The 23,249-nt window shown below is 44.3% G+C and overlaps 1 protein-coding gene across 8 annotated transcripts in view; it reads right to left on the bottom strand.

Annotated features, from left to right (window-relative positions):
• Window positions 1-23,249, bottom strand: part of Adam12 (ADAM metallopeptidase domain 12) — a 435,473-nt gene that overhangs the window by 83,929 nt on the left and 328,295 nt on the right. For all 8 annotated transcript variants that reach the window (XM_021253283.2, XM_021253280.2, XM_021253281.2 and 5 more), the window contains 3 exons: window positions 12,080-12,257; window positions 7,454-7,543; window positions 5,590-5,785 (listed from right to left, as the gene is read on the bottom strand). In XM_021253283.2, the coding sequence (XP_021108942.2) occupies window positions 5,590-5,785; window positions 7,454-7,543; window positions 12,080-12,257 (464 nt within the window). The remainder of the gene's footprint in view (window positions 1-5,589; window positions 5,786-7,453; window positions 7,544-12,079; window positions 12,258-23,249) is intronic.

Genomic DNA, 23,249 nt, shown 5'->3' with positions numbered 1-23,249 from the left:
ATTTTATAATTATGTCAGAAGTGATGGATTTTAATTACTGGTTTTATCTTCACAGTGATATAACTTATATTTGTAATTGCAGTTTGGAAGTTCTCAATGTCATTATGTCTTTTGAAAGAGAGATGATGGCACTGCAGATGAAGGCCACAATTTACTCGTTCTAATCTTTTACTTAAAATGATTCTATTATGCAAATGTACTTCTCTAGTTCAATCAAATCAGCTCTTCCCTCTCTCTGTTGCTCATTTCCCTAACCCCTGTCATGAATGTCCACAGACAAAAGCATTTGTACAAACAATTGGAGGCTATCTTGTTTTCCCTGTCTCCTTTCTCCAAATTGGCTTTTGGATTCATCAAAAAATGAAATCCAAATGAACAAATTTTATCATTTTCTTCTTATATGATGGGGCAGAGGAAGACTTTCCTGATTCCTAAACAACATGCCTCTTGGGTTGGTGCCATCTGTAGCAACAGCATCGTAGGTGATTAACAAATACATGGCCCCAGGTGGAGTTCTGTAAACCAAGCCCATTTAAACTAACCTTGCAGATAAATACTGAGTATTTACCAGCCCATAAAAATTATCTAGCTAGCTCACATTGAATAAATCAAATGACACTAAATAAAATAGTTAACACTAGCATATTTCAAGACTTTCCCTCAGCAAATTGTGGTGGCTGTAGGCACATAGTTATCATGTGGTTATTTGTAAGATTAATTGCCGAGTAATATTCTCAGCCACCTTGCTAGTGGTTCTGACAAACAACACTGGCAAAAGTAAATTTGCTGCCTAAAGAAAAATAGTCAGCTGTATTTCAGCAGGGATAAAGGTCATGTCACTCCGACAGAAAATCTTTGTGGATAGTAAGACTAAATTGGAAGAAGAGCGCTAAATGCAAGTTACACTATTTGAACAGCAGATAACATTTATATGTTTGACATCAACATCTACAATCTTGAAATGCAAGATTTGTGGGAGAAAATGAATGAGAAAAAAAATAAAACTTTCAACAACAGGGAGACTATCAATAATATCAATGATAACAATTAGAAAAATAAATGAATAAAAAATTCAAAAGGTATTCTAAAAATCACTTTGCCAATTAGGAATTTCAGGCATATGTTTTGAATTTTCTAGTGTTTCATTTATAGAAAGATTTGGAAGCAGAATTATTTTATTGAGATGTAATGCTGGATTGAGAAAAGCCCATTTCAAAAGGGAATAGTTAGTTGGAAGGAAGGACCTCATCCAGTCAGTGTTTGGGTAGCCAGCTCTGGAGCACGAGTAACGGACATCCTGGATATGACTGGAGAATTCTGGGTGACTCAATGACTTGGCAGGGTCACCAGGATGTGAGTGACACTAGCCATCAGACCAAAGACTCAATGAATCTAGAGTTCTCAGTTACTGTGCTTCCCCAGAGGTCTCTGATGACCCCAGTACAAATGTGGACCAGATCCTGGGCACACACTGAAGGGTGGGGAAATGAAATACTGCAAAGGCATTCCTACAATGAGCCTGCCTTTCTTAGTCATGAAAAGCTAATTCAAACCAAGCACTGTAACAGCATTAAAATGCTCTCAACCCCAGTACATCTGGCTAGGGGCTGGGCTGAGGAAGTCACCTCTGCCCCTAGGACTGTATTTGTCCAGGCTTGACACTTCCTGGGAGGACAGTATGATAAAAGTCACATCTTGACTCCACTCCAGGTCTGAGCAAGACTGGGGGAAGTGGATCCCTCTGGCAGAATGGTGTCTTGAGTCAGCATCTACACAGCAGGATGTCAATAAATACTTCAAAGATGAGAGACTGGGGGTGGCCCATTAGGACCTCTGTGTTCTCTAAGTCACAATCCAAGTCACCTCTTGTGCTCTACAAGTCACAATCCAAGGTCTGCATGAATAGAACTACCTGCTCTTTCCTGGGTTGGCTGCATGATCTCTGTGTGCCAGACATGGTCCCTGTGTTCCAGATGCCAGAGACACTCTTCCTCTTCCACCATAACAGATGGCTGCTCCCCAGCAACCTTGTCTGCAAGGCCTCCTAGCTGGCTGTTCACCTCTCCCACCATACCATACTTGCCCCTAGTCCTCTCACAGTGCTTTTTAGAAGCCCAGAGAACTTCAGCATCTTGCTCCCTAATCTGAGAACTTCCTCTGAGCACAGCTGTATTTCATTTATAGTTTCAATTAACTGGGCACTATGTGGCCAGCAGTGGCCCTACATGCGATCTATTTTGTAGATGACATTATGGCTTATGTTAGAGGTGAACCATACACTCATTGGCTAGGGAGGCTATTATTTACAGATGAGGTACCACAACATGGAACAGTTTGCTGAAGGTGGCCCTGGTAGTAAGTGGTCTGTTCAATGTCAGTCCTCACCTCTCTCAAAAAAAGGTCAGCACTCTAATCTGAATCTGTGAATATGTTACTTTACATGGCACAAGGAACTTTGAAGATGTAGTTAAAGATTTTGAGATGGGGGTTATTCTGGATGATCTAGGAGGCCCAGTATGATCACAAGGGTCCTTCAGGGAGAAGCTGAAAGGTCAGAATAAGAAAGAAATATGATATCAAGAGCAGAGATGGAAGAGAGAGACAGAAGATGCTGTACTGCTGGCCTTGAAGCGGGATGAGGGGTCATGAGCCAAGGAACACAAGTGGCTTTTGGAAGCCAGGAAAGGTAAGGAAACAGATTCTCTCCTGGGGCCCTCCCTAAGCAGTGCTGCCATGCCAACATCCTGATTTTAAGATGTCTGACCCCCAGAACTAGGAGTTAGGAAACTTGTGTTGCTGGGGCAGGGGGATGCTTCCCAGGCAGTTAGACCTCAGGCCCAAGAATGAGAATTCATTTGTGTGGTCAATGACCAGGGTTGTGGTCATTTGTCACAGCAGCCACAGGAAACTCTTACAGTGTCCTTCAACTGGAAAACCAGGCAGGCACATTGATGCAGGGGAGAGGGCTCCACATTTCCTCTGTGGCAGTCAAATGTCCATTCTAGAAAGCTGCTAGTCCTGAGAGCCTTGGCTGGGGGTGATGCCCCATGCTCCCTGCTCTTCCAAGGAAGTTGGCTGATAATCTATACTGAAGAGCTGGAAGAGGAATACTGAACCCCAGGGAGTCATGAGCCTGAGGTGCTCTGCTCTCTAAATCTAGTTCCCAGACCTGGTCTCTGTGACTTGTTTAATGCTATAGTTAGTGAACCACCCTTGGCAAACCCCATCTTACTCAGACCAAGGCCTCCCCTTTTGGGGAAGGGGGATGCTTCCCGGGCAGTCAGACCTCCAGCCTTACCTTCAGGCCCAAGAATGAGAGTTCAAGCAGACAACTTCCTGTTGCTCTTGCTTTTGAAAAGCTCAGCTAGGGGTCAGATTGTCTGTCTGCTTGGTTGGCTTGTGTTCTCAGTTCTCTCCCCTAACCCCTCTGGTCAAGCAGCTCAGGAAGGAGCAGCCCAATGAGATAATAGATACCAGCCTTGGTCACTGTGAATCAAGGGCACACAGCCAGCACAGTCACATGGCATGGTGGCTCAGAGAGAACTGTGGAGTTCCGTCTGACCTCACTCTGGAAACAGGGCCAGAAACAGAATAGCAGGGCACTAGAGAGCACATTTCACTCCAAAGCTCCAAGTGCTGTGTGTGCTCTGGCCATGAAACGCTCCTTGGAAGAGATCACCGAACAGCACTCATAACTCAAGAAGGGAGATTACTGACTCTGCAGAAGGGCTGGCGAGGGGTGTGTGTCTCGGAGGAGACAGCCTTGAAGGGGACTTGAGGATTTGGCTTGTAGCAGTAGCCACTGTCCCAAAGTGACCTTGCTTGCCTAAAAAGTGTCTGAAGTTGCTAAACATTCAGAGCTTGAGAGCACTTGGCTTGGCATGTGTATAGCAAATGCCTTCTTGGTGCTTGTCATTGCAACATGGATGCCCTGCCCTTTAGAGGATCTCATGGCCAGTGAATGAGGGGGGGCCGGGACTGAGGGTCCCCTGGTACTCAGGGTCCAAGGATGAAGCATAAAGGGCCAGAAGCCACAGGCCTCCTCACTTTACCTACCCATGAGTAAGTGAAGGTCACTCTGTCCAGCATCCACAAGTAAGTAAAGTTAAGTGTCCAGCCTGTGCTTTCTTCTACATTAGAAAGCTCCATGTGCAGAGGATCATATTTGGCTGGCAGGGACACCAGGCTCCATGGTAGGATCCAACTCCAAGAGACATTCTCTATGCTTGGCCATTACTTTCACATAATATTTAAAACTCAAGCTTCTATGTTTGGTCATTTGTGTTCTGCTCTAGTTTACTTGCCCTAATCACTCCTGAAACCAGAACCTCACAGAAAGTCCTGACACAGTCTGTATCAGGTTTCCTGCCTCCTAGAGCTGTCCTCTGAGCTCATCTGGCTCTTACCCTAAACCTGGCTGACCACGGTGGCCTTGTTGGCATTGGGGTCCATGGCCAAGACTGAGGTCACCTCTTTGTAGCCAGCAGGAGGAGGGAGTGAGCGAGGCCTTGGCTACACTGAGTAAGGGAAGGAGATAGAGAATTACAAGGCACTCTCCATGGGATTCTCAACTGAAACCTGGAAACTGAGGACAGACAGAAAATCCCAAAGGGCATCCAGGGTGGTGAGGCCCTATGTCTCTGCCCCAGGATGGAGCAGGGAGGAGATGCACATGAAGCCACCAATCCTTCTCCCTTCTGCATCTGAACGTCTGCTGACTTTCAGAGCCTCACGGGGACTTTAGACCAAGACCTCACTTATTCTTTGGGGTGACAATGCACTGTGGAGGTTTGGTTTTGCTTGGGTGCTGGGTCCTAGTGGCCGGATTCAAATCCCAGCTGCATGTCCTTGGGAAGCTGACTTTCTGTCTCAGAGTTTGAGCTTTACCTTCTGCACAGCTTTAATCTAAAGTGGCCCAGTGTTTGGCTGAGAGTCCTCCCTACAGGAAGCAGTGAATGGATAGTGTCTTGTTTGATCCTATCACCATGGCAGCCATATCCTGACCGCCTTTCACTGGGATGCTTTTGCTAGAATAGACAGCAAACCTGTCATACGAAGTGGCATTCTTGGCCCTCATTCACCTCTTTCCTGTCCTTCCCCACGCCCCTAAGCTTGGAGCTGAGTCTCCTACCCCATTGTCTGTGCAACACCATGGGCTTTCCCACCCTAAAGGTAGCTCACTGTTCCCTGTCACTCTCAGTCACAGAGGTACCTATGCATCAAGCCTAATATAACCGGAGCCTGCCCAGGTAGCCCTCTGTTTCCTCAAGCTACAGTGGCTTCTCTCTCTGGCACCCTTAACCCTTGATTGGGGTCTTTGTATACAGAGACATTATCACACTCCGAGTGGTTGTGGGAAGGTCTGATCACCTGTCCACCCCACTCTGTACATGCTGAGCCCTGGCTGACTCATCCTTGTTACCCCACAGTTATGCCTCTCTTCCGGACCACATTCAGCTCAAGGGCAGGCTCCAGGTGCATCGATTTTTGCCCATTGTGTATATAAAATGGACACTCCAGGAATAAGGACTTATGGACACAGAACATACTTCCCCAATACCCTGTGTTGAGCTGCTGGTGGCCACGTACCTGGTCCCCAGAGTGTGATGCATTGCTGCTCGTGGGTCTGGCAGATGCCGTTGTAGCAGTAGCCATCCACCCCCTGACACGGGTGCCCATCGTGCAGGTATACATTGGCCGGACAATGAGGACCCGCTCCTGTGCAGAACTCTGGGAGGTCACAGGAGTTGCTGGAGCCCCTGCACGCAGTTCCTGCAGGCTTGAGCTGAAAGGAGAGGGTAGCTTATAGGACATATCCCACGGGAAGTGGAAGCCATCCTCAGCAGCTCTCAGGGTAGAGGTGGAAAGCAAGGCCATCTTAATACAGCCTACATAAAGGGTCAAGGATTTCAAAATAAGCCCCTTTTACAGCAGAGAGAGCTTATTGAAGAGTTTTCCTCTGGGCTCTGGGGTTCACCTTTCTGCTATAAGGAATACAAGGCAAACAAGAACAGCCTCTTTTTAATTGAATGCAAACTTAGGGGTTTCTGGTGAGTAGACAAGCTGCTGGCTGGCACCTGTCAACTCACGCCTCTGGGAAGGTTGATTCTTCTCTGATTGCCAAAATCATCATATGCTTTAAATTGACATTTGCATTTACAGTGTTAGCATTTGTGGACAAGTTAACAAAAATAATTCCAAGGGCACCATCTCCATAGCAATGTCACTTTGTCATCAAATCAGAAAACTAGAAACCTCTCTTTAGCACTTTATGGTGAGATCTAGGGAAGAGGCAAAACATCTGAGTAGTAAAGGATGCTAGAAATCCTCTGACCAATGACTCATTTTTTTTTGTAGTTGAAGAAATTAAGGCTCAGAGAGGCTAAGTGGCCAGGGACTGCAAGGCCTGAGCTTGGTTCCCTACATATTATTCAAAGGCAATGAGATAAGTCTCCTGCCAATGTTGCAAAGGTCTAGAATTGGAAAGGAATTACTTAAAATTCCTAAAACTGGTTCACACCTGGGCACTGCCACATGACCCCTTCCCTATGACCTTTCTTAAGGCTCACCTGGTCTAAGTTCAGCCCTCTTTCACCCCTCTCAACCCTCTTCCAGGTACCTTCCACTGCCAGTGGCCAGGTCCTAGGGAGCTCCAGATTCTTAAAGTTTCCCCAGAAATCACAGACCACCAAGAAGGGGGGAAAGGATATTTTAATGCTGAGCATAAAATGCTAAACTGCGCTTCTAAATCACTGTACTCAATTGAGGCAGCTAAGCGGGAGTTTCCGGTATGCTGCTTGCCAAGATCAATTGCTTAATTAATAAGAAATAAAACTCTACCCGTGGAACACTTGAATGGAAAACTCAGGCTTCTACCCTGTCAGATATCAACTCTGAATAATGAGACAAACAATGGAGCTGCCAGAGTAAATGCAGTCACAGCAGCAAAAATGGCAAAAACATAAAGCTACCACTCTTGACTCAGTGTCAGGAGGATGTTAAGATGGAGATGTTTATGCAAAATCCCTGGACCCATTTCCATGGTTTCTCAGCCCACTGGTCAGGCATTCTTGGCACCAAGCAGAGGAATCGGGAGTGAGACCTAGTGATGGGGATGGGTCTGATTCTCCACGCTTGTCACTGTCATAGGATCCCATGTGCAAACAACAGGATAAACGGAATACCCATTAATGCAAAGCTCCAGTTTTGGGGTGCTGTTATTTTTCAGTCCATAAATAAATAATTTATCACAGATGATTAGTAATTGAAGTGTTCCTTTCACCAGAATATTGGAAGATCATAAAAAATAAGAGGTAACTGATATCAACTGTGTGAAAGGAGTCATAGTTTTTGGGGAAGCTGTCCTGCCAAGTTGCTTGTGCTACATATACCAAATGGGAATCACCCAAACCCACTGATGACCTGGGGCCAGGCTGCAGGTCCTGTGACTCACCTGACAGTCTTCACAGCACAGTCCGTGTGCACATACGGCATCTGATTTCAGGGTGCAGGTGGTAGCATTGCAGCAGCGATTTGTACATTCCTGAAGGAAAACATGGGGTCTGGTTGAGAGGATCATACCGAGCAATGACTCACCGAACACAGATGTCACACCTTAAAAGACTGCAAAAATGCAAGGCCTGGCTCCTGAATTGAAAACCTGCCTGAGGATCAGTTTTATTTGAAAGAAAGCAGAGTTTCTGTGAAGTGTTCATGAATTGACTGGGTTGCTCATCTCAGGAAAAAGTCAGTAACACTTGAGTGCCTTTCCTGAGACATAAATGGGGAGGAAAAGGAAGGCTGGAGGGCCAAACAGGAAGCCATGCTGGTCGGAGGCTCATGGTGGTTCCTAGTGGGATCTCCATGCAGGGCTCACTGCAATTACCTGCATCAGAACCACCAGAAGACTGACATTACTTACCCCCAAATGAGCAGGGTATACTTTATACAGGTACCATTATACCAAAATGAAACCCACTATTCTGTATGATTAATATGCAATAATAAAAAAGAAGAAAAAAGAAGACACAGATGCATACAATCTTTACTTTTCAAAAATGAAACTTTTGATGGGGCTGGGAACATAGTTCAATGGTAGAGTGCTTGCCTAGGATGTCTTGTGAGGCCTTGGGCCCTGTCACTAGAACTGCAAGGGAAAAAGCAAAGCAAAGAAAACCCTTTGGATCAAAAATGCTCTGAGAGGAAATAAGTCAGATCAATTATATTTGAACCCAAGTTCCATGCAATCTAACCAGGGGCTCATGGATGAGACCCTTGTTCTGCACAGGTAAGCTAAGAGGTGAGAAGGAGGCTGCAGTGGATTCCATTGATTTTCAAAGAATTTAAACAGATAGATCAAATAGTAATATATTGCCCTCTATGAAACACAATGAGAGAGAAAACCAACTCCTTTATGGTGGTATGCTTCATCTGTACTTACTTTTTTATAACAAAAAACTACAAGAGATTGCTTAGTTCTCAATAGAAAGTCTATACACATTTAGTAAATTTATGAAGTCTGTGTACTTTAGAGCATCCCAATAACTTTGAGTTTATACATTTTAGAAGAAATTATACTTATTGTAAGATGGAACAGTTAATAGTCCTTCACACTTAGCCTATCAATATTCTTTTATTTTATCCAATGTATGATGTGCTATAATGAATTTATATACCACTGGCTAGGTGAAGCTAATCACATGTAAGTTTAACAGTATAACTGTTTACTCCTGAAAACCTCTTTTTTGAATAAACATATCACTGGTATCATAAATACAATTAATGAATTTTGGTAGTGACCCAGATTTATGGCAACCCTAGATACTTGAACTGTATCGTGAGTGAAGCTCTCATTTGTGTTTACCATTTGCTCCTATCATACATCCGAAGTTATTAAATTTTACATTTCCTTGAGGACTTTATAAACATCCAGAATGTGTAATATATACAGTAAGATAAAAACTGCCAACCAGAAATCATGGCTGTAACTTTCATGACAGTAAGGGTTTCTGGCTCTTGAACTCATAATGGTAGGAAAGTTTAGTAACTTGTTTTGCTTTTTTAAAGGAGATCATTAATTGCATTCCCTATTGGGCACTATCAAATGTACAGCAGTGCCATTTTGCTCATTATGGTCCAAATGGTTCTACTAAAGATATATTAACCAAATTAGAGATTCCCTTGAAAGTCTAAGGTCAATCAGACATCCCATATCTGCATCCCCAAATCCTTTAAGAACACTTTCCCCTCCCCCAAATCACTAAATAATATATAAGCAGCAGATCAGATGGAAATGCAGCCAAGTAGAATGTCTTTGACTTCAAAGAGGGTTGATAATATGAGACAGATAACTAGGTTTAAAAGATATTTGCAAGCTACTGGCATCCTATTGACTTTAAACAAGGAGATAAGGTTGCTTTCCCAGCCCTGTTAGCTGGAAGAGTGAGTGAGTTGTCAGGATATCCTTATGGTGATATAAATCCAACACCCTGTACCAGAAGGCTGTGCATATCACTTGCCTTTTAACTAGCCCAAATCTATTTCTTCTGGAGTACCATATTTCTCAGAAGAGACAAGTTCTTTGTCTGTTGATGCATTTATTATTATAGTATTCAATAGGGAAGCAACAGAACCAATAAATACCAAGTCTCCAAAGAAGAAAGAAAAATGAAACCATTAGAAAATCCTTTGCAAAGCCCTAATTGTCATTCTCATGCTATAGATAGGAGACAGATTCTTAGCCACAATGAACTGAGATAAAACTGTAATGCATTTTCTTGGAAATGATGAAGATCATTCTGGGAGTGAGGGAGCAGGGGCTGGATCCAGCTGTGTGCTGGTAGAAGTTATTTTGAGCCCACTCACTCACTGACTCTGTCTGGGCCAGGGGATGGTCTGACCAACAGCAGGAGAAATACCTACAAGGTGTGAGCACCTGGGGAAGGCAAGAATGAGCCCAGGTATTCAGTTGAATTAAAAGTCTTGGGCAAAGCAATGTGGAAACTGGAAATGGGCTATCACAATTCAAGGCACAATTGGAATTTGAACTTTAAAAAGCAAAACATAAAAAATAAAATAAACTAACAAGTGCAAAAGGCTCATTGTGATTTTGAAAAAGTTCATGGAAGGATGATTGGATAAGGAGAAGGATTCTCTTAAAATATCAAGAACTCACCTTATGAAATAAGGACCCTGACCATAGGAATTACACGCAAGTAGAATTTGGTTCTACATGAGAATCAAAGCTGCCCCACAATGCAATGTGCTACCTGGAGAGACAGAAGCATCCTAGCAAATCTGTACAACTCCTTCCTGGAGATAAAAGAGGGTCAGAACACAAATGTCTGTCACTCAAGTATGTGCTGATCTCACAGTGGCAGCAGTGGTGATGGTTGTGGGGATGATGGTTTGCCAGTGGTGGCACTGATGGTGGTGATAGCAGCGGTGGTGATGTTAGCTGTGGGGATGGCAGTGACTCTGGGAATAAATGGTGGGGTGGTGGTGGGAATGGCTGCTGAGATAACAGTGGTAATGTTAGCAGCAGTAGTGGTGATTGTGACAGCGATGGTGGGAGTGGTGGCAAGCAAGTGTGAATGGTATCATTCTAAACCTGAGAGGTCATGGACCATGAAGAGCTGTCAGATTTATTTACGGTAACAAACCATTGTAAGGAGTTCAAACAAACCATTTTAAGTCAACATGGCCTCTCTTGAGAAATAAGGGTAATTTAGCTAATTACATTTTTTTCTTTAAGTAATTAATAAGGCCTTCAAGGAACTTTTTTTCTCTTTGCACACCCCATCCCATGATAGTTTCATATTTCCTTCACTAATCTTTAAAAGTTTCTGTAATACCATAATTAGGACTTGCTCCTACACAGCAACCAGGCCCTACTCATGTGAGCACAATTAACCATGTCATTATTGTTAGTAAGTTCTGAGTTTGACAAGGGCACAAAAACATTTGATAAAACCACTTCTGCATTCTCCACTCCCACTCAGGGCTTATACTTCTCCAACATCCTCCCAGAAACTATCAGAGTAAGATCCTTCCTGGTGGGATACAGAGCCCCAGAGACCGAGAAGTGGGATATGATGAAGATTCCATTACTGAGTTGTTTGTGTGGTGAACACAGGAATGTACAGGATGCTCTGGAGTCTCAGCACAATTTTTCTTCCATCTTAGAATCTCCTTTTCAGAGCAGACATGCTCTTCCTGACCCTTCATTAAGCCCATCTGTGAATTTAGCTAGGCTTGCCTTGAGCTTGTGTACCATTTTGGCTTGCATAAGTTCGAGTGGTGATCCCATATACAGCTTCCTGATATACAAATGCCTTGCTTTGATTTATTCTAAACACAACCTCCTCCCAGCTTTGTGGGGCTTGTTTTAACTAGGCGGGCTCACCATGTCCTTTCTTTCCTTCTGAGGAATATTCAAAGATGAAAAAGTGGCTGTTACAGTTTCTAGGTTGATTAACTTTATCTTGGGCACCGTAGAAACAAGAATATTTCCTGAGAGTGGCTTGAAAGCAGGGTTAAACAAGCCCAGAGCTGGATAAAAACATTCTCTGCTCTCACTTATTGGCTCTGGAAGCTAGCAAGCACAAGAGCCGGAAGCCTTGGGAGCCTCAGGCCACGCATACATAGGAGGCTGTGGCAGAATTTCAGCTTGAGAGGAAGCTCTTGTCTAAAATTGAGTGCTGCTTATTCAAATTCCCCTCTGGTAGCACGCCTCACAAAGAGAAAGAAATGGAGCCCATTAGCTCTTTGAAGCTAGAATTCCAAGGCTTTCTTCTCTGTCACACTCAAAGCTAAATGCTTTATTGTTCCTGTCCTCATCTCACTGAGAGTATTGCACCCTTCAACAGAGAAGATTCTTTATCTATTTAAACCAAATGATACAACTTCTGTCTGATAATTAAGATTCAAGAAAGCTACCCTGGTGTGTGGGGCTTCTTCAAGGTGGACATATATGACTTTTCCATCCTGAGTTTCTAGCACATTCATCCTGTTGCCAAATTTCTCATTGCTCTGTCCATCCAAGAACATGAGGAGAATGTTCTGGAGATAGTTCCCTTACCTCTGGCTCCCCACAGTCACATTCTTCTCCTTCTTCAACGTATCCGTTCCCACACTTTGGGCCCCCAAAAGCCTTCTTGACTTCAGGCAGGTTGAAGAGGCACATTCCCATCCCTTTCTCCAGGCTGGTCTCCAGGTCCTTCCTGCTGCAGCTGCTGAAGACCATGGGGAAGGGGTACCTGAGAAGGAAGAGCCAGCAGGAAGTCATTGGGGCACTGCATGGCCTCTCCTGCCTCCTCTTGCTGCCACCCAGGCCACTCACTGGCAACACCTGCTCAGGTATTCACTATGACTATCAACAAATAAAGGCTTAAATATGCAGCATACAAGGAGGCACGTTCCATTCATCCTGACATGCATTCCCATACAGTGCTGATACCACTGGTGAAAAATGCTTTATCAAAAAAGAAATCATCATTTGACATTTTTCAAATCAGTTACTTCAGATAGAGTCTCATTACTGGTGTCATTGATACTTCCAGGTGAAGTGCTGTAAGGGGAAGTGAGTTCTTAGGACCTATAGCTTATAATAACAACATGTACAAGTGGCCTTATTGGTAAGTGCAAATAAAAGAATTCAGATGGCTGCTTACAAATCCCATGGCTTTAGGGACTTACAGTCCCACTATAGGTAAGGTCCTGCTGACACTGGCAGCTAGGTCTACGAAGGGCTTAATCACTGTCTTCCCCTGGCACAGGTGTAAGAGAATGGAGGTGGTATGGAAATGCATGCCCTGCACTTGCCTCTAAATTCTAGGGCTATAAGAGGTATGGCAGAGCCAGCAAGATCTCCAGAAAGTTATCCTCACCTTCTGGGGTCTAGAGGAGCTGTCTAGGCCTTTGCACCTGATGGGCTGTGTTACGAATTCCTGGAGATGGAATGTAAGCAGAAGCAATATGGGTGACTTAGGGTCTGTGGTATTTAAGCAAATGTTCCTTCTCGCGATGTACTTCTTTCTCTCTCTGCCAGTTGAGATTGGGGCATCCCATGTTTTAGAAGATAGGGGAGTCAGACACAGCCCCTGGTTCTGACTCACGGGAGGGAGGGAGGCCACCTATAGCCTGGAGCTCTGGAGTGTTCCAAGGCAGGCAAGCAGACCTCTAATCTGGTACGCTACTGAGAATTTAGCGTTTGATTCCTACAGCAGACAGTGTTATGGATATGATTTGAGTGTGTCCCCCAGAAGTTCATGCACTGGAAGCCTCGTCCCAGGGAGCTTCTGTTGAGTGGCATGAGGTGGCCTAGTGGAAGGCGGTTAGGTCATTGGACTTCCACCCTCAGAAGGGGTTAGTGTTGTTCTCAAGGAAATCTAATTAATTCCCTCCAAGAGTGAGAGGTAAAAAGAGCAAGCCTGGCCCTTGAATGCCTCTTGCTTCCTGTCTTGCAGTAGGATCTGTCCCCCTTGCCTGCCCTCTTGCAATTGTGACGGTATCCTCCGTGAGGCCCTCACCAGGGCTGAGTATGCTTTTGAACCTCCAGAACTGTGAGGTAAGCAAACCTCTTTCTTTTATGAATAGCTCAGCATCAAATATTTTGTTACAGAAACAGAAAATGGGCTAATTCAGTTATCCAACAAAGACAGAGTGTGTCATTTCTTTTTACAAATGCAGTTTCCCACGTCCTGAGACAGCAAGGACTATAAGGGACAGGCATACCAGAAACCCAGACGATTTTATTACTTGGTAAGGAAGCATGCTGGATAGCAGGCTCAAGCCTTTTCTTCCCATGGAGACATTTATAAGATGACATTATACTTAGATCTCAATTGGTTGGCCAAAACCACACAGGTTGCTAAACGTCCCTAAAGATGGCAAACTAGCCACCACACAATGACCAAGTGTGGCAATATTTCTAGATCAGGATGATTTCCATGGCTAAAATGCTGATATAGCTCCATCTACCCAAATGCTGTCTATTAATCTCAGGTTGTTACTGCTACAGTATAATTATAATCCACAAATAAATTAATGCATGAAAGTCCTGCTCTGTTGGACATAAAGGAAATAGAGACTTACTTGTAGTGCTGTAACAAAGTTACTTTGAAACCTTTACAACTTTCCTTGCTGGATAGATTGATTATTCTTGGTATCAAAATGATGCTGAACAGCTCCAACAAATTACAGACTGTAATATTTTCAATTTCAAAGGCTTTGTGTTGAAGAGATTGGTACATTAGCCAGGGAATTGAAAGCAGTTCTTCTCTATGCTAGGAAACAGGCTTCATGGAGATTTAGATCAGACTTTTTCCTGTATTTGTCCCTAGAACATGTGTGTTTCCAGGCCTGACCTTTGGGACGGAGGCTCATTTTCAGTGATATGCAACTCAGTGGTGGGATGAAAAAATGATCAGTTCATTCTGGTAGGGAACTGATTTCTGGAAAATGTCTGAGTTAATTAGGAAAGACACCAGGATAAGGTGTTAGTCTCAAGAAGGGCTTATAGCAAGAATAACAGTAGTTGAGAGCAGCTGCAAGAAAGTGTGGTTTGAATCACCCTGTCCCACAGGGAGCCAGGAATGTCTGCAGACCTCAGGAGACAGGAGAGCTGAGGCCAGCTCCACTCACAGAGCTTAGACAAGTCTATGCCATCCCATAGTCTTTCAAACACACACACACACACACACACACACACACACACACACTCACACACACATGCATGCAAGTTTTGGTGCTTTTGGTGGGGAGGTGAACATGAACAAAAAGGGAAAGAAACAAGATAGATGAGATCAGTTTAAAAGCATGGATTAAACTTTGGTTTGGAGAGAACAAATCATATGCGACGGAAGTATGCTTTTGTGTCCCATCCTCGGTACTATCAGATGGAAGTACAGTGAGCTGCCTGATAATAAACTCTTATTTCCCTTAGCTTTTGCTTTCTTTTGAGGGATGAAGCCTAAGTGCTTTTAAAGTTCTCTCTTGTTGGAACCACTGGAGATGCTATCTGTCCAACGCACAGGCTTTTAGCTTGCACTGAAGACCAACTCGAAGTCATCCATTTCTGGAGGTGCTGAATTTTGAACAAGGCAGCAGCACCTCCCCAGATGTCATGTGAGGTTCCCATGAATTCTGTGACCCTGAAAGATCCCTGGTCAGAGTGGATCACTCGGTGCAGAGCAGGTCTACATGAACCAGGGCCTTGGCTCATGAGGGTGGCACCGGCATTCATGGCTGGCACAATAAAAACACCCAGAATGTAACCTCTGCAATCATCCAAGAACCAACACTTTTTTGTATGTGTTTTGTTTTTGCACTGCTGGGACTTGAACCCAGGGCTTTGTGCCTGCCAGGCAAGTACTGTACCACTGAGAGTACTGCCACACATTGAGAGCCTCACTCAGGTCCTGGGGATTGAACCCAGAGGCTCTCTACCACTGAGCTACATCTCAGCCTTTTTTATTTTTTGAGCCAGGGTCTGGCTAAGTTGCCCCAGACTGGGCTAAACTTGTGATTGTCCTGCCTCAGCCTCCCAGAGTGCTGGGATTATAGGTGTGCACCAACATGCTTGGTTCAGAACATTCTGATGACAAGTGGTGATGAGACTGAGGAGCATTTTCTACCTATAGATCTTAGCCTCTTGCTATTTCACTCTCATAGAATATTGCACAACCCTCTTTGGGCACTTAGAGGCAGACAGGAGAGGAAGGAAATGAGAGCAGTTCTGCCACTCATCATTCAGAGATTCTGCAAGTATTTATTCTACATTAGTCAGGCTCTGAGGACAGGGGAGTGCACAAAACATATGAAACCCCAGTGCGTATGAAACCTGCATTCCAGAAAGTGGGCTGTGATAGACATGCTAAAGGAGAGAATAAGTGGGTTGGAAAGGACAGGTCTGAGGAAGAGGAGGAAGAGGAGGAGGAGGAGGAGAAAAATAAGACAGTGAGGGGGACAGGACACGCACTGGACTGGTGGGTCTCACTGAGGAACCCCACAAGGAGACCTCACTGGGAAGGGAGGCATGCGAGCCCCTCACCAAAGGGCAAGAAGAAGGAAGGGGTGGGTGCAGTGGCAGAAAAGCTTGTGCCCGGGTGTGGACTGATGTGACAGTCTTCGAGGAATCTATCGGAAACAGACTGTTCTCAAACACACACCCAAGAGAGGCAGCTTCTCCTTCGAAGCAGCGCCTGAGCCAGTCTGTGTCTTTCTTGCATAGGGGCCAGGGCGGTGAGAAGACATCAGAACATCTTTGAACATGGAGTTTTATCCCTGCAGAACTCCTTCACTGATGTGAAATGTTTAGAATGTGAAATTCACCCTTTAAGCCATTTAAAATGTGTAATCCAGTAGCTCTTAGTACATTCACAGTGCTGTGCAACTGTTTCCACTTTCTAATTCCAGAACATTCTCTTTATTAAACAAACCCCATACCTGTTAAGCAGTCACTAATGGTCCTGTTCTCCCAGCCTCTGCTAGCACTAATCTGTGTTCTGTTCTGTGTTCATGGATTTTTCTGTTCTGTTTGTTCCATAAAGGTAGAATCATACAATATGTGGCCTTTGTGTCTGGCTTCTTTCACTTAATATCATATTTTCAATGTTCACTTATGTTGTAGCACATATTGGAATTGTATTCTTTGTATGGCTGAATAGTATTCCATTGTAAGACTATACCACATGGTTTCTATGTTCATGGGTTATCATGGCCCAGGAGATTTTGTTGCCCATTAAAGTTTGGGAACAACTCAACTAGATTTAAAATTGAAATGTTTTAAGGTTAATATATGGACCAATTTACACCTGTGTTACAATGAAAAATGCAACCCAGGTTCATCATAGACTCCCTCTCATGTGCTTTGCTTAGAAATGGTTCTGTTCGACACTGTGGTTCCGTCTTCTAAGCAAAGCCCCATGTACTCCATTTGCAAAACCTTATCTAACTTTAGGCATAGGCTAAAAATCCTGTGAGCCTCTGTCTCTTCAAGCCAATTTCAAACCAGGGAGAATGAGTTTTTAAATATCTTTAAGAATTACAGTAAACAGCTGAATTTTCATACTGCACATTAAAGCAGGAAAGTGTCTATGAGCTGAATGTTTTCCTTCCACTTGCTTCAAAATCTATAGTATGGTAGTTCTGCCTTCCTATCATTTATATTTTTCCTTTCTTATTTAGTAGCTTTATTCCCTGGAGCATCTACAAAAAGCACACTAAATTGGGCTATATAATTTTTTCATGACATCAAAGATCTTGTCAAGCCCATGGTCTATATTTATAAAGACAAGCCTCAGTTTCTTCCAGAGTTTTTGGCAAGCTCATCACAATGTACCTTTTAATACATCCAATAAATTACCCTAAATGTGCCAGGACAGCAGCTAATTGAATTGACATATAGCAATGACAGACTGGGGCAAAGCAATAAAACTGGAAAATTACTCAGAAAAGAAGCTGTTATGCGTGATACTTTCCCTTGGCATAGAATGCTTTAAAATAATTATACCTGAGACCCAGAAAAAATGGCTGCTTTCAGAACAGGGGCAGAGAATTTATCTCAGACACCATGGCAAGGTGACAGCGGCCCCTGCTTGGATATGACCTTGTTCGCTAGGCATTTACTTTTTTATCTAATATTTAACTACCAGGGACACTTGGGGCAAGTTTACAGTACTGAACACAAGGTTAGAAGTAAAGAGGATGAAATGGAAAGCTGGATGATTTGAGTGGAAAAAAAACCCTACCATGTTACAAAAGAGGAATGCCACTTAGAGCTTCTCTCCACAACGCAGTCATGGGTTAATATCCTAGCTGTCACAAAACTGCCAAGTAAAACATTAGGAGGGGTTACTTTTACTCTGACAAATCTGCAGCCTGAAAAATTCTTTTCTTGTAGGAGCCTATTGTTCATGTCATGGCTCTATTCTTGGGGTGAATCATACTAAGCCAATTTATCAACCTTGACAGGAGAAGTCAAGAGTTATCTGCCTTGTGAAAGCTCTCCGGGAAGTACTCGGAGACAACTGTGTTTCATGTTGGAAATTAGGTAGACAGGGAGAGGAGCTCTAATCAGGGCGGATTCAGAGGGGCTGTGGGTCATGGTTCCCACTGTTTCAATGACGTTGGTGCCTCTATCATGTATGATGTGGAAGTCCTGGCTTCTGGCTCATAGCTCGGGAGCATCCGTCAGTCGGGGTGCTTACTGAGGGAAGAACTAGGAGCGAAGGAGGAAGGAGGAGGAAGTAGCCCAGGCAGCTGCTTTGAATTGCTCGGAGCTGACACAGCATGGGACAAAAAAGCCAGACTGTGGGCAACTGGGCATGGGAAGCCATCTAGGTCTGTCTTTAAATTGATTGGAAAAAAACAAAACAAAGCTCACGTTCTCCCCAGTTAACAAATGTATAGAGGGTAAAGGACTAACTGACTTTGGGAAGTGGATTGCTGATCTCTGCCTCCCATTGGTTTCTTCTACAGGCAAAAATAGAATCTTATTTATTTCCAGTACTGGAAGCCACAGGTTGAGCAGACCTGACCTGGTGGATGCCCTGGCCTGGGTGTGTGGCACAGAGGAGAAGGTGGTATCTGGATACCTCATCTCTCAGCTCTGCACTAAGCCTCAGTTCTCACATCTAGCAAGTGGGCCTGAGCACTACCACCTCACACACTCAGGATGAGCATCAGCAAACTGCAACCCCACACCTGAAAGTCTGGTTAACCTCACAGAGACGCCAGGTACCAGTGCCGATAAGAAAAAGATGTTTCTTTTTCTCAATTGCAGTTGCTACTTTGCCTATTTTAAATTATGGACCGCAACTGCCTTGTACATTTTTCATGCTTAGAAACATTTCTAATATGATACAGAATGTGTTATAATTGTAGCCAAAATGTAGCAATCTTTAATCTGTAAAACCACAACTACAAGAAAACTTGAGAGCAAAATGGTTCAAGAGGGAAAGGAATGATCAAGTGGTTAAAGATCATCCCTTAATTTAATTCATATATGGATATTTTAAAGGAATAGAAAGACCCTGGTCCATTCTAGAAGGGCCAAGTTTTCTCTAGCTCAACAAGAACATGGACTCAGGAGCATAAACCACCAACCAAATAACCACAAACTAAACATACAAACATACTGTTCCGACAGGTGGTACCTTCCAGGCAATTGTTAGTTTTTAGCTCCTGGAAGATTTTTCCAAATGTTTCCCCCAAAGCTCATCTCACAGAAGCACAGCACACATTCTCCTGTCTTTCCACTCCATAGCCAAGGCCAGGCAGCAAGCTCAGAGTGGATATAGCCACAAACCCAGGCCCCTTCTCCCGAGAAGACAGGCTAATGATTAACGCTTTATTGTTCTCTTGCAACTAGCACGATGAGCTTTTTCAAGTTCATCACTCCTTCGTCACAATCCAGAGCCCATTCTATCCCTTCCTAGTCTTTTGAGGGGCACAAGACTCACATTCATGCCATCTACCTTCCCAAGTGAGGCCCAGGAGTGAGAGGACACAAGAGGTCACAGGAGGTATGGACTCCGGTCAGTCAGGTTTCAAATCAAAGATTCTAGGATCAGCATCAGAAATATCTTTAGGTCTTTTCTCAGCTGTGCCTGTGATAAAAACTTCTAATCCCTCCACACAAAATTCATACGCAATCAGGTAGATGGGCATGATGGGCCAGGTGGCGGTGTGGGTGTGTGCAACCTCAGGCACTGGCCTCATCTTCAGGGTGTGGCAGGAAGTGGTACTACTTAAGGGGGTCCCCTATTTCAGAGCTTTTTACTTCCTCACTTGTTTGGTGAATCCCTGCTGTGGCCCAGGAGCTAGGTGGATGTTCTCTCTCATTGATACTTCTCAATTTTATAGATAGAAATTTTATGGAAGCAACCGGGGCACCCAGCAGTTAGGTATCTTACCAGGATCACATGGTTCCAGAGATGGCCAAAACACACAGATCTCCGGCTGGAAGGCCTGTGCGTTTCTTATTCAACCAGAGGAACTTGAGGGTTGTCAAGCACCACCCCTGGGCAGGGGCCTCATGCAGCACCTGGCACAGGTGGCTGTGCTAGAGGGATATGCATTGGTAGAGGAATTAAGCAGCTGCCTGGGTACCTCCAGGATCCCTGGAGGCTGCTGAAAATAAAAGCAAATCCTGAGGCCCTACCTCCCTTCCAAGTGTACAGTACCTCAAAGCACTTTCCTAAAGATCTTCAGTGTAAGGCCAAGTCTTGGGATTTTTTCAGCTCACCTGAGGTCAAGTGTGAGCCAGCCTGCATGCACCCAAGGGAGGGTGGGAGCCTGTTCAGGCCCTAATGAGCTGCAGGCTGGGGAGACAGGAGCCCATCTCAGGAGCAGTAACTCCCTGCAGTGTGGTGGGGAGAGATAGACCTGACCCACCCCCTCTATCACTCCAGGGTGCACAGGGCAGGGAACTGAACACATTGGCTCAAAAGATAGCATGGAACCTGGTGAAGCTAACAGGGCAGTGCATCCTCACACCCACTTTGGGACTAGAAAGTGACCCTGTCAGTATTGGATGCAGACCCAGTGGGCCTACCAGATAGGCTGCAGAAGGTTAAGGGAGCCATAGGCCAGGAGCAAGGGATGAAAACATCCTTGACAAATTCAATTGTTAATAGCAAATACTTGGGACATAGAATGGCACCATCTGCAGCACATTTTAATTCATAGTCTTAACACATGAACTTTGACCTCTGCTCAGCTCCCTGGAAACCAATTAAAGCACAAATGTAATTTCTTAGAAAGCTTAATAAGACACCAACTGAGCCCCATCAATTGAGAGATGCCCAGGAGGCTTCTAGATATTACCAGCATTTCACTTCGGTGCCACCATTCTGTTTCCTCCTGAAACATGTCCTGCAAAGCAAAGAATTCAAGGGCAGGGGACACAGCATCCATATGGACGGGATCTCAGTTGGTTAGTGGCTTTATATTAGATGAGCTGCTCAGCTTTGTTAAAGGAAAAGAGAGCTACTAGGTGTGGTGGTGCATGTCTGTAATTCTAACACTTTGGGAGCCCAAGGCAGGAGGATAGAAAGTTTGAGACCAGTCTAGACAACTTAGCAAGAACCTGTCTCAAAACAAAAAATAGAAAAAAGGGCTGGGCACTTAGCTCAGTGTGAAGGCCATGGATTCAATTCCAAGTACTACAGAAAGATAAGAAAGGAAAAGAAAGGAAAGGTGGCTGCTTGTGAGGCTCACCTAGGACTGGAATCTTGCAGGTGTAAACAGATCAGTTTACTGTAGACAATCTACAGGTCTGAGCTAGCACGAACCTTTTCTCCTGCTCTAGCAGGCAGACCTACATTGACCACACTGGTTGTTCCTGCAGACTCTGCAGATATGTACAGAGAAGATGTTCCTAAAAACATATGATGGAGAAAGTGGTCTTGGCAGAGAACATCTGAGCAGGGCTGTACTCTGCTTGTACCCTGTGCTTGCTTCCCCAAACAACTGACGCTGGGGTTATCACCAGGGCAACATGAAACACAGGAGTGGTGAACAGCTGCACCCCTCTCCCCAGCCAAGATTTGACAACCAGAGGCTCCTCAGCTCCCAAGTGCCTGGCAAGGACAAAAGAATGGGCTACAGGCTGACATCCAGAATCCTCCCTGACCAGCTGTGGGGCCTCTGGTCTTCAGTTTTCTCATCTGTAAGATGGAGGTGTCTGTGTCTGCTCTTTCTCCTCAGGACTGTGCCAGTGACATGAGAAAGGAGATGTCGAAGTTCTCTGTAAAGTGGAGAGTGGTCTCACAGGGTGATGGGGTGTTAATTTTACTCCTTATAACTTGTTTTAGATTTTGTATTTTTTTTCCTGCCTCTGCTTGCTTTAATTAAATCAAGCAAAGGCCACAGGAAGAAGTCCCCACTGGAAGGACTCCTCCCTTGGGAACCAAATTGCTCCCATCCTCTTGCATTCCAAGGAGGAGTTTGTGCAGAAAAGCAATAGACACACCTCCTAGTCATCTGGATTTCCCTTAGTTTTGGTTTACTGTTTTATTTTTGTCTCTCAACTATACTGTGTCTGTTCTTTTATGTTATTATAAATGCACTGGAGAATGATGTGGGGTGTATGAAAATGGCAATGCTTCAAATACTAGATTTAGTATTAAAAACAATGGTCCAGAGCCTTACACAAAATATGAAGAGAAAGCCTCACTCTGTATACATCTAAGTGTATTGTAATTTCACCATTGATTCATCTACTCACTTAATCATCATCATCTACCTACCCACCCACTTATCCATCCATCCATCCATCCATCCATCCATCCATCCATCCATTTTACCACCCCATTTGTAAGCTCATCTACCAATGATTCACTCGTCATCCATTTACTCATCACTATCCACCTATCCTTCTATTCAACCACCCACCAACCTAACCACCCATTCTTTAATTCATTCATCTATTTATCCACCCATGCATCCTTTCAATCAAGAAGTATTTGTTGTGTCCTGTTACATGCCAGGCAATATTTAGGTGCTAGACATTTAGCAATGAACAAAACACAAAATTCTGACCTTGTGGAGCTTAAACGTGGTTCCTTTTGTATATTGTGCTTGTAGAGAAGCCTGGAAATTACCTTTGACCTCACCTTGCAGCCTCTCTGCCTCTATGGGAAGAGGAGGAAGCCATGGGAAAGTGTGTGCATGGGAGGGGGCATACAGGGATTGGCAGAATTTCAGCGTAATGTTTTCACATATGTTCTACCACACATAAAAGGCTGGGTAAATGAGCCAATGACAGGAAATAATTCTCTGCTGTTGCAACATAATTTCAATGAGGTTTTCAGAATTGATTTAAAAATGGGGCTGTCTTCTGCCTTCCACAAGCTTCACAGGAATACTGCTTTGTTCTGAGAAGGCTTTGCCCTCACATGAAGCCCAAACATGGGCATGGCCAGTGTCATGGGACAGACACCCTAGGAGACAGCTCAGCCTTAGGTCCTGGGGCTTCTACTTGGGTAGTTTTGAAAATGTAGGTAGGCCTTTTGAACTTTCTAAGCCCTGGTTCCCTTATCTTTAAGATGAATCACAACATACCCACTTCACTAAGCTTGCTGATGACAGAACAGCACAAATGCACTCATTTGGGCCAAGTTCACCTGTGTTTCTTTTCCCTGAACTGGATATTCAAGGAGGAGCCTGGCATGGTGGCATATACCTATAATCCCAGAACTTTGGGAGGCTGAGACAGGAGGACTTCAATTTGGAGCCCAGCCTAG

This window comes from Heterocephalus glaber, unplaced genomic scaffold (assembly GCF_053883595.1).
Source record: "Heterocephalus glaber isolate CG9 unplaced genomic scaffold, H.glaber_assembly_v1.0 deba00001497, whole genome shotgun sequence".
Classification (NCBI taxonomy): Eukaryota; Metazoa; Chordata; class Mammalia; order Rodentia; family Bathyergidae; genus Heterocephalus; species Heterocephalus glaber.
This window is presented reverse-complemented; position numbering and strand designations above follow the sequence as displayed.